At 38.7% G+C, this 17,112-nt stretch overlaps 1 protein-coding gene across 5 annotated transcripts; it reads left to right on the top strand.

Annotated features, from left to right (window-relative positions):
* Window positions 1-5,469: 5,469 nt before the first annotated feature.
* Window positions 5,470-16,322, top strand: LOC137130922 (G-protein coupled receptor 4-like). 5 transcript variants are annotated; one of them, XR_010914920.1, is made up of 4 exons: window positions 5,470-5,584; window positions 7,052-7,241; window positions 9,846-10,030; window positions 11,504-12,035. XR_010914920.1 is itself a non-coding variant. In XM_067511632.1 (4 exons), exons 2-4 carry the CDS (start codon window positions 7,065-7,067, stop codon window positions 15,781-15,783), a joined length of 903 nt encoding a protein of 300 aa, XP_067367733.1. In that variant the 5' UTR covers window positions 5,470-5,584; window positions 7,052-7,064; the 3' UTR covers window positions 15,784-16,293. The 5 variants fall into 5 exon arrangements, 2 of the variants coding, with proteins under 2 accessions (XP_067367733.1, XP_067367725.1); XR_010914921.1 differs by lacking the exon at window positions 11,504-12,035 and adding an exon at window positions 10,118-11,476 and having other exon boundaries at window positions 7,052-7,165; XR_010914919.1 differs by lacking the exon at window positions 11,504-12,035 and adding an exon at window positions 10,118-11,476.
* The last annotated feature ends 790 nt before the right edge of the window (window positions 16,323-17,112 follow it).

The raw sequence follows: 17,112 nt of genomic DNA, 5'->3' as shown, positions 1-17,112 counted from the left end.
AAATGCAATGACAGGATAGAACCCTTTCACCTTTATGTTCTTGTATAAAATTATGGCTGTTGAATTGGGCTTTTGTTACAATTACAATTAGTCATTTAGCAGACACCTCTTTTGAAAAAGACTAACAACTAAGCATTAAACAATAGGGGCAACTTTGGGATTCAGTGTCTTGCTCAAGGACAATTTGACTTGTAGCCAGAGGGACCGGGAATTGAACCACCGAGCCTGTTGTTTGTGGACGACTGCTCTACCAACTGAGCTAAAAGTGAGCTAAAAAAATAACATGGGGAGAGGTGACGTGGTTTCCTTGCTTTGGGTGAAAGCATCTGACAAATGTAAATGTACATGTGGCAGCCTACATATTAATCAGCTCGAGATACTGTTCCACTGTAATCTAATTAAAAGTACATCTTTGTCAATATCTAAGCTCAACAACTGAGCATGTAACTTAAACACCCCATGGCTACTGTCTTTATGCTGATTAGCTTTATGGGAAGTCATGACAATATTTTGACAATGTCTGAATTAAATGTATCAGAATAGTTATTTCTAAGGTTACAGTCAATTGACAGCATAAATCAGCATTTCTCAGTCAGTTCTAAACACCACAAAATGCACCATGTATACTGATGTATATTACTTTGAATTAAACTCGGGACAATTGTGCATTATTTGGAACCTTGTTCCGATGCTTTTGATGACGTGGGAACCAGCTGTCATTTCAGCAGCTTATAGCTTAAGACCTTAGATGATGATGGTAATTTACTGCCGGCTTTGCTATAGGATGCAATTTGATACGTGTTATAATCAGTGGGAGATATACACATTTTAATTGGGATAGGCAGGCTGTGGCACATGCTATAAATAGGTTGGCACATTTGGAAAACAATTTAAAAGATCAACAAATTAAAAATGTTTGTAGATATAATAAACTGCATATTAATTATGTGTTTGTTTAGGAAATGCAAAATAAGTAACTTATGTATTCTAGTATTTTTAGGTACAAATAGTAAAAAACAAACTATAGGGGGAGGTAAAAATACATAATAATCTGCCTGGTTGCAACTGCTACAAAAATGTAATGTGACAAAATATTATAATATTTAACTATGAAGTGCGTGGCACTGGTGATATCTGCCTAATCCAATGTTATTTTACCTTCCTGTCTCCAGTTCTCCTCCTCATTCATTCCTAAAATATGGGAAACTCTTGTTCTTCTGCTGGGACATTATATAAATCATTGTTGTAGCTTGTTACTGGTTAGAGCTGGTTTAATATTATCTGAAATATTTTCTTAGGGAAAAGTTAGATATATTTTCCAAAACTTAGATTAGATGTTTTTCTAATGCAAACCATGCTTGAAATGATTTGTAAGAAAATAAGAAAGAAAATATGGCTTATTTCCTAGAAACAGTTAAGGTTTCTCTCCTGTCTAGTCCCTTTGTTTATGTGAATTACCTGTAACTGTGCATACTGTAGCGTGTTAGTACTTGTTTGTAGTTGAACACTGTAACTCTGTTATCTCACATCAAGACATGATGGGAGATGTTTAGCAGTTTGTTTCTCACGATCTGTTTCTCGTGAGGGGGACTTGTAAAAACGTAGTGAGAGAAACTGATATCTGACTTATCTCAGATAAGGTACATGTGCACAATCCTGTTCCTGTGTTTAGTTGTTCCGTATTTTTCCCAGCTTTATTTCCTGCCCTTGGCTTTTATTTGGTTGCTCCTCCTGTGCCACTTCCTTTTACTCTGTTTGGTGTCTTTACGTACCTCGTTTATTCTGATTTGTCTCACTTGCTTCTCTGTCCTTATAAACCCGGCTTTCCGCTCAGTCCCTTGCCAGTTCATCCTTTATCCCATTTATCCACTGTATCCTGTGTTCTTTGCTCCCTGTTACTTTGCCAAATGTCTTATTGTGTTGCCTGCTCCTGGATCTCCCTGTTTGGGCTCTTGTTCTCTGCTCTGTCTGATCCCTGTTTTTGGACTCTCTCTGGTTTTGTTCCTCTTTTCTTACATTGTTGCCTTAGTTTATCCTCACCTGTCAGTTTATATCTTGCACCCTGAATTGGTTACTCATGTTCATTTCCCTCTGTCTCACATTTAGTTTGATTATTAATCAAACTAAATCTAAGTTGTCCTCCTTTTTTGGTATTTAAGTTTACATTTGGATTTATGTTGTTTAGTTACTATTTGTTCTCTTAACTCATCTATAAGTTCATTGTCCTCCTTGTGGGGTGATTTTTGGTTGTGTTCGCCCTTCCTTAATTCTTTATAATAAATACCCTTTTTCTTTGTACCTCCTCTTGCCATCTCCTTACTTGGGTCCTTAAAACCAAACTACCCGATCCCTGACAAAATGTGTAACTGAAACTGTTTTTTTTACCTTCCTACCAGGCTAATCTGCCCTCAGTAATTACTTCTGGTGTGTGTGGTGCAAGTTAGCGACTAAGCTTTTGATCTTACTCTGTAAGATCAAAACCTAATAGAATTATGGAGAAACTCACGAAAAAACCTTTTTGAGTGGGCCCTTAGTGACGATGGATTGGAAAACCTCTCCTTAATGGAAGGAAGCGCCAACAGATCCAGGCTCAGGGAGGGCAGACGTCTGCCTCAGCTAGTTGAGGTGATTAAGAGCAGAGAGAGAGAAAAGAAACTAAACTGGACTTAGTGAGACAATGAGCATGTTACAGGTACCACGACCATTTATTGCACGGAAAACACAGCTCCTCCACATCATACATACATTACTTTAGTAATATACAGTAAACTTTCCTTGTCAGCAGGACTGCATGCACTATACATACTGTGTTTACTGACTGGGGTGGCTGTAGCTCATTTGGTAGTTGTAGGTATGCATACTTTAGGTATTTATATCTTATTTAAAGTATAATTTACATTTAGTCATTTGGCAGATGCTTTTATCCAAAGCGATTTACAAGTGAGGTACAAGGGAGCTAATTGGTCCATGAAATATTGACTGGTTTTGTGACCTGTCAAGTTACCAACCTGATTTTAGCTACCAGCTGAAGTTAACAGATCCTTTTTGCATTGACTTGCTTTATCCCTTGTTTCCCTGTTGTGTAGCTACTTGTGTTCTGGGGTTTTTAGTTTCTTCTAGTTTTGTCAAGTCCTTTAATAAACCTTGTCAAATTTTAGCTGCATTCACTCTGCATTTGGGTAGAGACCAGTATATTAGCAGCGCATACCAGGCAGAAATGGACCCAGCAGAGGCTAGAATTATTTTTGCCCGGCTAAAGACTCAGACAGCAGACCGTGTTTTATCCGCTTCCTTGCAGTATTCCGATATTAATAAAAAAAACTTTCATGGGGGATATACTATGTGGACTCCCATTGTGAGAAGAAAGCTTAAGACCCACAACACAACACATCTAAGTCACAAAGCTCCATCAAGCCACAGTCAGCCAGTCTTTGTTAGCTCCATATCTCCAGCATCCCCACACATACAGTCTTCCAGATATCACAACAGTCCTTCACCAAACAGCACAACTAATACTCAACCATATACACAGTCGGCAGATTCTCAGTTGCCAGGCAGACTCTGTTTGACCTCTGACCACCTAGGACAAACTCCATTATTAGCTCTTGACCACTATACAAACTTCCAGTGACCCTGACATGCACATATCCAAGGCCCTTCAGATGGGAAGAACATTTACCCCCAAACTGGAGGGGGTCCAGTGATGGTTTCACCAGAGGCTGGAGGAAGTACAGGACCAGTCTCTCCAACACTTTCATGATGTAGGAGGTTAGAGCCGCAGGCCTGTAGTCACTGGGGACACTGGGGTGGGCCACTTTCAGTACTGGCACCAGGCATGATGTTTTCCCACAGGCACCCTCTGAAGATGTGCTGAAGGATGCCACATAGCTGTGGGGCTAAGGCTTTCAGTTCCCTGGGGCTGAAACTATCAGGACCTGCAGTCTTTCTGGGGCGAAGCCTGCTTAGCTCTCTACTCATCTGCTCTGCTGAGATGATCATTGCTGCAGAGACAGGAGTGGTGTTTGAGTCATGCAGGGGTGAGACTAGGCAACTGAGGTGAAGCACCTTGGGGGGGTGGAAATGAGTCATATCAAATCTATTGAAAAAGGTGATAAAATCATTAGCTCTATCCCCACTCATCTCTCTCCTCTGGCAGCTGATCTTATCCAGTAATGCTCGTCTTGCCACTCCAGACTGCTCTGGTCTCCTTCTGTTGGAGCCTCTATTCAAGCTTCCTCCTGCAAGCCCCCTTCCCCTCTGTGATCTTTACCGACAGCTGTCTCTGGATCTCCCTCACTGTTTCCCTGTCACCTGACCGCTGGCTGTCTTCTTCTCATTCAGGATTATTTTAATGCCCTTGGTGACCTGTGCCTTGTTGTTTGGAAAGTAGTGCACAGTTTTTGTTGGTATACAGATGTCAACACAGACGTTTATGTGGTCTGTAATGCTGTAAATCCATCAATGTCATCACTATGTGACTCAGAGCGTTTTCCAATCCGTGGCCTCAAAAAATCCCTGCAGGGCTTTTGTGGCCCCCTCAGACCATCTTTTCACTGTTTTGGTGGTGGGGGGCTGCCTTTGAACCATTGGCTTGTACACAGGTAGGAGGTGGACCAGGTTGTGGTAAGACCTTCCCAGGGGCAGAAGGGCAGAAGACCTGTAGGCCTCTTTAACATTTGAGTACATCAGGTCCAGTATCTTCTCCCCCCGGTGTGACAATCTACATAATGTGTGAAGGTGAGGAGAGTCTTGGAGAGGTTTGCAAGTCACCAGAGATCATGAGTGTATGACATCACATGTGCTGTCTGAGGAGGCGGAGGGAAGAATATAGACGGCGAACAGTATGCTGTGTGAAAACTCTCTCGATATATAGGACGGAGGCCCAACTATTTCCGGGCAACAGACTCTTTTTCACAATAACATGACCAGCATGACATCACATGTGGTGGATGTACATGACCAGGCCCCCTCCTTTCCTGTTTCTTCTCTCCTCCGATCAACCTACATTGTGCTGAAGCAGTTAATACTGATGCATATCCCGGACATACTGTCCTGCAGCCAGGTCTCTGTGAAACAAATTAGTCCACAATCTCGAAAGATAATTTCCTTCCTCACCAGTGCCGTCAACTCGTCCACCTTGTTTTCCAGAGGCCTCATGTTGCCCATAATCAGAGATGGGAGATGCGGCTTGAATCTTCTCTACCTCGCTCGCCTGTTTTCTTTCCCAACACTCTGCTCTTTAGCAGCTCTGCGACCTCTCGCTGTTTTTATTTAGTTTAATGATAAAAGCTTTGTATGAGCTGAATGTGTATTTTTATTATATTAGGTTTCGGGTTATGGTTTAATTCCTACATGCAATTTCAATGTAAGGGGATACAGACTTTCATAATCTCACTTACACATTGTATTCAGGGAAAACAATGCAATGAAACATTCACACATGAGGAAACAACACACTTGCATAATTACATGAAAGTCACTCACATCAGAATAAAACACGTCCCCTTGTCACTTTGCCACAGAATGTGTCTTTGTAGACGCCGAAGCCAAACACTTTCAGTCGATGGTCCGCCAGGTTTTAAAGGTAAGATTTTTATGCCACAATACTTTTCTTATTCTGTAATTCATTTACTTCTAAATCTGTAAATGTACAGTACAAGTTCAGTAGAAAGTCTTTGGCTGTAGAAGCTTTTAGACAGTGAAGATTACAGCTGGACTCTTGATAGCTTCACTTTGAAAGAGAGCATCAGTGAGATTTATGGATGTGAATGAAACCATGTTACTCTGATATCAGTACCTGCTCTGCTGTAGTAGTACCACCTGTGCACCTCCCCTGAATCCTACTTTCACAACGTCTTACAAGGTTTCTATGGTTTTAGTTTGAATCTATTTAAAATTAAGGAGGTGGTCAAGACTGAAAGAATGTGCAGTTTGGAATAGTTTAAATGTTATAAATATTCAAACATTTCCTTCTCTGTTGGGAATATAAATGTGTGTGCAATTGCTTAAGAGGGACAGTAGATGGGTGTAGTGGTTAATGTAGACTAGAATTAAATAGACAAGAACAGAAAGTTACCAAAAAAAGAAGGTTGTTATAGTTTTGCTACCAAGAACAACGACCACACTGTATGCAACACGTATGTAATGTAATTCCATTGTAGTTGTTCAGTAAAGAGTTGAAGTTGCAAATGCTTGACTCCTGACGTTTTTATAGAAGTTACGGCTAAGTTTCCCACAAGAACCACCTCTTCTTCAATGCACTCTAGTACCACTCCACCACCCATTTTGACCTCAATAATAAGTAGAGAGCAGAAGTATCACCTTTATGACAGTTTTGAACAAAAAACCTCTGTCCCAATGAACCTCTTTCCCAATGAATGCTGGGACAGGCTTCGGCACCCCTGTGACGTGGAACAGGATAAATGGTTATAGAAAATGGATGGATGGACAACTGTGTGCATGCTCAAACTCAACATTGGCATCTCACAATTTAGTGACAACAGTAAATGGAGAAATGAGGATGTTTCAGATTTGTTAAACATTCACGGACAAACGTCTGTTTTAATCTAGGGGCCTATCGTAATTCAGCAGTTTTTGAGTAATATGTGCGATTTGACTCTTGCAGAAATAATGTTTCAACATACATCCTTGCATCGTTAAAAGGAGAAAACGCCAAGAATTAGGTCCCCTTTTTTAAATTCATTTTGGGTTTTCTGATGTTAACACAGGGTCAAATTTATACATTCTTCTGTTAAATATGTATGTTGTAAAAATACTGACCACAACTACAGAATTATAAAAATGCAAAAAATTACTGACTCAAAGTTATCTGAAATACAATAAAATCATAGAAATAAGAGTAATTGTAAATTGTGGTCAATCTGAAACTGAATAGTTTTTTATATATTTCTCACACACTATTTAACACAAGTTCAGCTTTTTTACTTGCTAATACGGTATTTCTGTGGTCTTGCATGTCAAAGCTGAATAAATCAACTATCTAGTATTAGATACCTGCTCCATTTTCATCATTCAATCTCTCAAACAACAGGTTTCACTGAAGAATGGATGATTTCTACATTATCAACACGTCAGACTACAACAGCTATAACAACTACAATCATAGCGACATCACATATGACTATGGAAAGGCTGGACTCATCATGTATGTGGTGAAATGGATATTTATCAGTGTTGGCCTTCCCCTGAATGTAGCGGCAATCTACAAAACTTCTTTTCTGGTGTGTATAAGATTTAAGAGTAAGAAAGTAATGGGCACCACAGTGAAAAGATTCATTTGTAAAGGCTCACTCAGTTAGAAGCTTATGGGTTTGAAGCAGCAGACTGTGCAGTTTGTATATTCTCTCAGAGCCCATTTGTGTCCGCTGCCTTTAGGTTAATCCATTTAAAAACAGACTTTTTAAATACAAAAATAATTAAAATCAAACCTGGAATGTCTAATCTATAGAAATACAATATGTAGATACTTTGCTGTGACAGTCCTAAATATGGTCAAGTAGATTCTGCTTTAATTTTTCTTGAAATTCCATTTGAGGCCAAATGAACTGACATAATTTAGTAAAGTACTGAATTCAGGGTCCAAGTACTTAAAAATTAATAGTTTAATTTTAATTTAGCATTAACACAAGCATCATCACTTGAACACTATGAATTATTGTGTGTGGATAGATGGTCGTTGGAATGATTAGATGGAACGTTTTTCATTTGAAGAATGAATTAACAGCCCAAAATGTGCAAAAAGCAAAGTGGTCTGAAGACTTCATGTTTGTTTGTACACTAGTGCCCGAAGAAATTATGTTGGGTCATGTGGTAGCTTAATGTAATTGGCAGTACTCACTGTGTTGTGTGTACGTATATTCTGCTGCTTCCAGCATTCACAGTATGTTATCCTAATCTTTGTTATTATTAATGTTATGATTTCCATCTTCTGCATGCTTTTTGGCACTTAACTACTTCAGCCTACTTTAAGCTAGAAACACGGTTCAAACTTTATAATCTTCAACTTATTAAGGACATTAGCTCTTCTATTCAGCTTTTTAATATCTTTGATATTTCATAAAATATTCAGCTTTTTATAGCAATTTGTTTTCATTCAAATAATTTAAGAGACTCTTCAGCTCATCTTTCAGCTTTAACTAGTAAAGCATACTTCATCCTAGAGAGACCATTCAAACCTTTAGCAAATCACAAGACTTTCAGCTATCTGCCTTGTATTCGTCTTGTGGCTCAGTGGTAGAGCATTGGGTTGGGATGCTGAAGGAAGTTTGTATAAAATCCCAACCCACCAGGTGTGGCCTCACCCAGCCACCAAGGACCAGCTTAGTGCCAGTCCCAATCCCGGACAAAAATATGGGATGGTTGCGGCAGGACGGGCATCCAGTGTAAAAACTCATGACAAATCAACACACGGAACGTGTTCTGCTGTGGCGACCCCTGAAGGGACAAGCTGAAAGCTGTTAATCTTATGGTTTTTGAATAATGGCAGGTTTAGTTTGATGTACTTTTTGGTGAATTTTCAACTTCTCCATTAGTGTGTATAGCAGAATGTTTCCCCAGCTAGAGTGGGTGACATCACACACTCTAACCTTCAGCGCAATGATCCCATGATGGTGGAACAAGCTACCAAATTCTGCACACTTAGCAAACTTACTCCCAATATTCAAAAAACTGCTGAAAACTGAATTCTTCCACACCTTCCTATGCACGAAATCTTTTCTTTCTAATTAAAAAAAAACTTCCTTTCTGCTTTTTCTTGCACTTTCATCTTGTGAAATGTTAACAGTTTTCTGAAACGACTTTGCTTTGATGTTTTCTCTTTGACAGATTTTTGCTGCCTTGTAGCTCACTTGTAAGTCGCTTTGGACAAAAGCATCTGCTAAATGACTAAATGGAAATGTCTAAATGTAACCTCTCAGCTTCCCGGCAACTTTTATCAACTTTTTATCTTCTATTTCTTCTGTTCTTCAGTCAACATTCAGCTTTTCTTAACAAATTCTACATTAAAATTCTAAAATTCTACATTTTGTGTTCTTTCAGGGAATGTAACTGTCATATTGACAGGACGTACGGTTCTTTCAGTATTTTATTTCAGTCTGAAGCTCACATTGGAGCCCATTAAAACAGAGGTCCACAAATCCTCAAATCACAAACGGGCTGCTTTAAATCGCTGCCCTACCTCCATTTTATTAAGTATCTTAAAATAAAGTATATCACCATGTTTGGTGAATGTTTACTTTTTACATATTTATTTTATCTTATCATATAAAAACAGGGGTGTGTGTTGTTGCCTTTCTTCTGATTCCAGCTGGGGGCATAAGTAGCAACAACATCGTTCCTCTTTTTTTTAAAGACAAATATGTGTCAGAATGTGAAAAAACATCTATTTTGCAGTTGTCATCCACTCTGAAACACTGTACTAACTAGTAGAGTTTATTTATTTATTTATTTGTGATATGAGTTCAGTTGTGGATCAGTGCAATAGCAGTGGTTTGATTCCAGGATGTTTAAATGTCCTCGGGCAAGTCACCAAACCATAAATTGCCCCTGTGTGCACTGATTTCCTGAAATGTGCTTTGGATGTGAGCATCTGGTAAGTTTAAATGTAGTATTTATGATTTGAAGTATGCATTATTTTGTTACTTTAAAGGTTTTGTTGCCTCCAAGACTGTGAGTTGGATCAGATCTGATTTATATTCTCAGGCATTTGCCCTCTGACTTGTTATAATGTTGTATTTGCACCAATGAGACTGATGAAGAACTGAAAGTGTAATTGGCTCTGACTGTTTACATCAACTTTGTTCTCCTTTACCAATTGTTTTCTGCAGGTGCAAAAGGACCAAGTTGCTCCAGTCTACTTCATCAACCTTCTCGTTTCTAACCTCATTCAGCTCTGCTCCTTGATCATCTTATTGACAGTCACTGACTTTAGGATCTATGAGGTCTTCAATAAAATCTGCGGTTTTGGTGCAATGGCCAGTATTGACTTCATGGTGTGCATCGCCTTGGAAAGGTGGTTATCTGTCTGTGGAGTATAAGCTACTTCTGTGTCCGACCATTTTATTGGATAATTCTAATATGAGCCCACTTTGTGTTACAGGTATTCACTCATCATTTCAGCAAGGTGTTCATGATTCAGACAAGCAATGGAAACATCTGTAGTGGTCTGTTTTGTGTTCTGGGCTCCTTCTCTTTTCTGGCTTTTCCGTGTCACTTCCTTTGTTGAGGTTATGAGCACAGAAATAAACATAATCATTGTTTACATCCTTCTTTTACTACCCTTTCCCCTGCTTATGTTCTTCCTGGTTGGGACCCTTAAATTTCTGTCTGCAGCCAGCAGCATCCCCCCTGATGAAAAACACAGAACTGTAGCAGTTCTTGTCCTGGTGCTGCTTATTTACACACTAATGATCCTGCCATACATCATTTGGTCCCTGGCAACAGGCCCAACACCTAATGCTGTAACTTTTACGCTCAGAACTATCATTCATCTCATTCCACTCGCTAGTATTGGTGTGTACTTTTTCCTGAGGAAAGGGGCTGTAGACAAGCTTTTGGCCTCTGTGTGTCGTTGCAGAATGGACCACAGTGAAATCAGCAGCAGAGTGAACGATGACACTGGGATCACAGTCAGCTCAGTGTAGGCTGAAAAAGAAAGAAAAGGGAAAAAACAGGAGAAGAAATGTTAATAGGAACACTTCAATTCAATTCAATTGCAATTCAATTCAACTTTATTTATATAATGCCAATTCACAAATAAAGTCACATACACAGTTTACAGAATAAAGTGAAGACTATAAAGATGTATAGAGCAAACCCAGCAAATTGCCCTTGAGCAAACCCTAGGCAACAGTGGAGAGGAAAAGCTCCCTTTAACAAAAGAAACCTCCAGCAGAACCAGGCTATGGGTGGGCAGCCATCTGCCTTAACCGTTTGGGGTTAGTGAAAAGTGAAGAGAGAAAGATAAAGAGCAACAAAAACAACAACAAACCATTGGGCAGGTTGGTAGGACCAGTAGCTGCACACTGGAAAACACACATCTCCAAAGCCGGGGACACCAGCAGAAAGGGACACAGACAAGGAGACGGAGAAGGAGCACTTCCTTACTGAGTAAGGAAGTGCTGGTGTTAGCCTTATTATACTAGTGTTTGTGAAATGTTTGTGTAAACCTTCATTAGTTCCTCCATAAATGTACAAAAAACATGTTTTGTTTTAGTCTGTGTTAAACTGTAGCAATGTTTTGGTATCAAAATCAGCTGTATCAAATTTTGAACTTTTGAACAGTTCTTTTTAGACTTTATTTTGGATGTTGTGCTTTGTATTTTTTTAACTCAGTGTTTAACAAGTGTTTGGTTTTTTGGTTTTTTTCTTCACATACCTGTTAGTCTGTATGTAAAATGTACTGTGTGGAAAATATTATGCTGATAGACTGTAGAAAATATTAAAGTAATAGAGTGTGTGTGTGTGTGTGTGTGTGTGAGTAAAGCCTATTGTATTGGTTGAGGGAGGTTGTCTTGCAGATACCAAAGCAGGGAGCTGGAGCCAGCTGCGGGGGATGCAACAGGCAAAAGAAGGAGAAAAATCGCCAGATGACGCACCTGAAAGATACGGCTGCGGAAGACAAAGACTGACTATATAAGATAGGTGGAGGAAGAGTCAGGCAGTCAGACTCTCTGACACCTTTTGTGGTATCGGTTAGGTCTGAACCGGAGCTCCGCACAGTTTGCATTTGTATGCTTCTATATTTTAAACTTAATATTTTGCTGAAGTTCAAATCATTTGAAAGACCGTCGTTGCCCTCTCTTGAATTTCAACGCAACAACTGTAATCAAAATGTTACCAGCATCATTTATCTTAACTATCACAGACATATATGAATTGCATCCATCACAATAAATGTTATTGGACTCCATATAAATGTGCAGATGTGGACAAATTTGATGTCACCCGTTCACAAAAAAACAGAACCCACAATTTCCTCTGAAACACAACTGACTAAAATAATAAAAGAAATATATTAGGAAACTTCATGAGGGTTTTTCTTCTTGCATGTTTGTAAGGGACATTTCATTTCTCTTGACACCATGTGAGAGCTAAAGCAAACTATATTGGGCATCCATGCTGATCCCGCTTTTATTTACTTGTACTCTTACTCAAGCATCAAACATCATGCTCCTGAAACCACATTAAAAACATCGACATGATCACGGGTTAAATGCAGTGTATAGAATGTTACCTGAAGTTCTCTTTTTTAATTAATTGCTGCCATATTAGTTCTGGCAGGACAAGGCACAGGAATTTTTATTATAGGAGGATTTGATTAACTGCAATGGATGAATGAGGATTTTACTCTTCAGTCTACAGTCTACAGTTTAACTCATAAAACAGTTTAGTACCAATGCAAGTACTAAACTTGTACTGTAAAGCCGTGTACTCAAATGTATGTATTTTTATTCAGTCTGGGACAGAGTGGTATTGGCACTTCCCTGTATGCAATATTTAGAATTGCTGAATTATCTTTAGTCAAACTATTCCCATTGGTTTCTGTCATTACCCACACTGACTTCTCATTTCTCTTTAGTCAATCTCACTTTATATTCATGGAACCACTGCACTCCCCCGTTCCTTACCACATGACCACAGAATGTGTCTTTGCAGATGTGAAAGCCATAAACTCGTGTGCAGAAAGCACTTCCAGGTTGTGGTTCTCCAGGTTTCAAAGGTAAGATTTATAATACATTACTATTTCTGATTTCATAGTTAGTTTCATTTATAAAACTGTAAGTGTGTTGAAATGTAAACGAACTGTTACATGCTGTGGGTGAACAACACACTACAGTCCAATCCGTTAGAGTTTCTCCTCGTAACACAAGAGAAGTAATAACACAGAGTACTAGAAGATTATAAATGACTTGACTATTAAAAGTAAACTACAGGATGTTGTGGAAAAGAATGTGAGGAAATGTTCCTGTTACCATTTGTAAAATACGGTTTAGTGTGGAAACTAATTTTTCTGTCATGAGTGAATTGATGTATGTGTGATGATGTGTTTTATCCTGTTTAGATCATTGTAAATTTCAAGTGAATAGATGTTTTCAACAACACAAACTGCATTGTTGTTGAAAATGTATGAACTAATTGGGGTCTTACTGTGTTGTTGGACCTTTTCAGGATTATAAAATGTACATTTTTGTCCTCTCTAAAACACTGTGGCATCTCTCCTCCCTGAGAAATTTCTTATTTGGTGAAAGCAGATTTTTGATGCTCACAGCATTTAAACTAGCATTTGAAACTCAACATCCCATAATAACAATTATAATTCCTTTGAGTGGAAACAATTGGAAATCTAATATTTGTAATATTATTAGCTGGCTGACTGGACCAGGATGTGCTTACGTTTCTCTTCTTCTCTGTGTTCCTTCTAAATCCCACAGAGATTCCTGGGCCATTAAGTGAAACTCCCACCTTTCTCAAAACTGTTGTTTGTGGCTTAGTTGGGGTGATAAGATAATATAGTAATAGTAATAGTATATATAATAATATAGTTAAAGAAAAAGCTTTAATGGCTTGTCATGTAGTGGTTAGAAATGTGTCTTAAAACATAGGAAAAAACTAGAGGAACATCTTTTTATAGGAGTCATGAAATAACTGCTTAATGTTAAGGGAATCAAGGTAAACATGGACGTGAAAAGACTTCAGCTCTTTGTCCCTTTTTCTTCTTCCTCTTTTGCGAATGCCAGAGAATTCTATGTTTCCTCTTTACACTTTGCTTCAAAAACTGAAACTCAACTAGAATATGAGTCTTCACACACATGTAAACCTATGAGCTTCTTATGAGCTACAAGGCAGTAGTTTACGTCACCATGACCCCTTTTTTAATTGATACAACTTTATTGGTCTGTCCACCCTCAGTTCAATAGTTTTTCAGATCTCACAATGACAATAAGAATTTAGTTTTACATATTCCTTTGAGAAAATCTAACTGATATATGGTAAGCTTTTATTATGTTTGATTATACTGCATGTTTATGACTTTGCATGTCACTGATTTAGTGATGTACCTGATTAATAAAAAATAATTCATCAATTTTTACCATTTGTTGTCTCAAATAACAGGTTTCACTCTGAAGGATGGAAGATTTCAGCGTTAACAACACCTCACTGGACAACATCTATGATTACGGCGACAACTTTCACTACGAGCACTATAAAGACGTTGGGTTCAATACCAAAAAGGCTCAGTTCATCGTCAAAGTCGTGACATGGGTAATCGGCAGTGTCGGCCTTCTTTCGCACACAGTCACCATCTACGCTACCTGCTCTCTGGTGTGTAATTAATTGATATATATGTAAAGGAGGGTGCTTACAGGTAGAAGGTCATGAGTCCAAACCAGCAGCCTCTTTAACCAGTAACAGGATAAACAGTATAGATAGTGGATGGATGGATGTGTGACGATGTGTGATCTGGATTATGGGCTGCATAAATCAAATTTACTCCATCAGTAAACGTTATGTGTCTGCGCAGCAGGTAAACACCTTTTGAAGTGAATTGAATCCCAGGTTCATGCAGAATACATATGGAGCTCTGCTCTAGTCAGTTGAGGTTAATGTGACTGTTTAGTTAGTTGTTGTTAGTTTCATTGCTTCCATTAACTTCTGTTTGTGTGTATTTGGGTCCAGAAAACAAAACCTTTACATACATACTTACTGTCCTAGCAGTTCTTGGAAACATGTGGCTAGGTTGCCATGGAAACTGACATGGAAATTCATGATGTTTAGAGGCTGAGCTGTAATAGATATTGAAAAACTAAACTAGTCATCACACATGGTCTTAAACCTGACTTGTCTTAACTTAAGAGAAAGGGAAGTCTGCTTCCTGTGAGCACACTGCCAGGTTCAGACTGTGTGTGATTGTGTCAGAAAGATGTGCTGAGTTTAGAACTTTAATTTTTTTCCTGTAGGTACGAAGAGACAATGTTGCTTGCGTCTACTTCATCAACCTTCTCCTTACTGGTCTGATTCAGCTCTGCTCAATGGTTGTGTTTGAGATAGTATTTCAAGACAAGAGGATCGCTGCAATATTCTTCAATATCTACATCTTCGGTCTGATGGCCAGTGTCGGCTTCATGTTGTGCATCGCCCTGGAAAGGTATTTTTCTGACTGTCTATTATTATTGAATTCTTCCTCATCATTCTTCTCAACATGAGCCCACTTTGTGTTACAGGTACTTGGTCATCACTTCACCGCAGTTTTCCTGCTTGCGCCAAGTCATTCAAATCCCTATAGTGGTCTGTTTTGTGATCTGGGCTCCTCCTCTCTTCTGTGCTTTCCGCGTTACTTTCTTTGTTGAGTTTGTCAGCACAGAGATAATAATCAGCTTTGTTTGCTTTATCCTCCTGCCCTTTCCTCTGCTCATGTACTTGCTGGGTGGGGCCCTTAAAGCTCTATCTGCAGCAGGAAGTGTCCCCCCTGATGAAAAACGCAGAACGGTTGCAATTCTGGTCCTGGTGCTGCTTATTTACACACTGTTATTCCTCCCTACCATCATTTGGTCCCTGGTAAGAGGTATAGGACTTAACACTGTTTCCTTTGTGCTCATCACTATCATTCGACTCATTCCACTCACCAACATGAGTGTGTATTTTTTCCTGAGGAAAGGGGCTGCAGACAAGCTTTTGGCCTGTGTGTGTTGTTGCAGTATGGACCACGGTGAAATCAGCAGCAGAGTGAACAATGACACTGTGATCACAGTCAGCTCGGTGTAGGCTGATTCTATCATCTACTGACACCATTTCCAAAACTATGATTAACACAGGAAGGCTTTCTCCTTCTTAAATCAAAGATTTATATGACTAAACTCATATGTTTTGTTTATCGTAGAAGCTAAAATATGTACTGAAAACAGTTATATGTCACAGTGTTTCTACTTTATACTTTTGTATTAAAGTTGTTCATTTTGTGGAAGTTCAATTAAAGATTGACGTCTAGACAAAAGGAGAATTACGACCTAATTTTTACTTCCGCCCGACTTACTGAACAACACTGACAACTGAAGATAAAACAGTGAGAATTATGGGTACTGTTGCTATATTGTTAATTTACTGTTGTGTAAAATGTTTCTGATTCCCTATCATGTCTTCAGGGCCCATGGCTCAGTCTGTTATACAGTTGTTCTTGGATAACAAAGTCACTGGTTGATCTTCTGGTTCCTCTCTGCCACGTGTCAAAGTGATAAAATATGGATCTAAGCAACTACTATAGCATTAAATTTACATTTTTCTTATCATAACAAATCTTTGTGTTGTTTGTTTGGGGTAATACATACACAAACCAAAACTTTTTTTAAATTACAAAATTTGAACAAATTTAAATTAATTGTTGAATACAGTTCTAGCCAGCTTGGTAGCTACCTGTCTAGTAATAATGAGTTACTGTGACAGATTTTACTGATTATTACCTTAATTAGCATGTTGCTTACAGCAGCATTTTACAGTCTAACGCACAACTATATAGCGCACAATACAACAATACTGCTTTAGCAATAAGCCACAATGCTAGTTTTTATGCTTAGACTGCCGTCTAGGGACTGTTTGACATTCTTACATAAATCTGGGAGTTGTACTGTAGTTATTGTATCTCATTTGTAAAAGGATTCAGTTAAATTAGAGATGAAACAGACACCATAGACCTTGTTTGTAATTGTAGTTTGTAGTTTATTTCTAACTTCAAAAACCACACACACACATAAACACACAAACACAGACACACAAACACACGCACACACACACATTCTTAGAACCTTTACAATGGATATGAAAACACAGGATCTAATTAGGGCTTTGACTCCTCTGGAGCTGGGATGGGATGCAGCTTTAATTCAAATTAAAAGTGACATTTGTGAAGGTGATTAAATTGTTTTTTTTTATAGTATCTGTTGATACATCACAAGCGTCACTGGTGTATCTATTTACAGTGCATTCAAATAATCAAACAGTTTGAATATGAGTCTATATTCGTATAAATTATTTCTGCACATGGTATCAACAGTTTTCTACCCAACAGCTGGACGTGTTGTGAATCCAGCTGATCTCACT

The sequence above is a fragment of the Channa argus genome, chromosome 1, assembly GCF_033026475.1.
Source record: "Channa argus isolate prfri chromosome 1, Channa argus male v1.0, whole genome shotgun sequence".
Taxonomy (NCBI): Eukaryota; Metazoa; Chordata; class Actinopteri; order Anabantiformes; family Channidae; genus Channa; species Channa argus.
This window is presented reverse-complemented; position numbering and strand designations above follow the sequence as displayed.

What these genes read in the sequence shown, in the direction of transcription:
- LOC137130922 (XM_067511624.1), top strand. Translation starts at nt 14,149, where the DNA reads ATGGAAGATTTCAGCGTTAACAACACCTCACTGGACAACATCTATGAT. An exon ending in TCTACGCTACCTGCTCTCTG is followed by an intron (nt 14,344 to 14,978) that starts GTGTGTAATTAA and finishes TTTTTCCTGTAG; the next exon opens with GTACGAAGAGACAATGTTGC. An exon ending in TTGTGCATCGCCCTGGAAAG is followed by an intron (nt 15,167 to 15,242) that starts GTATTTTTCTGA and finishes TTTGTGTTACAG; the next exon opens with GTACTTGGTCATCACTTCAC.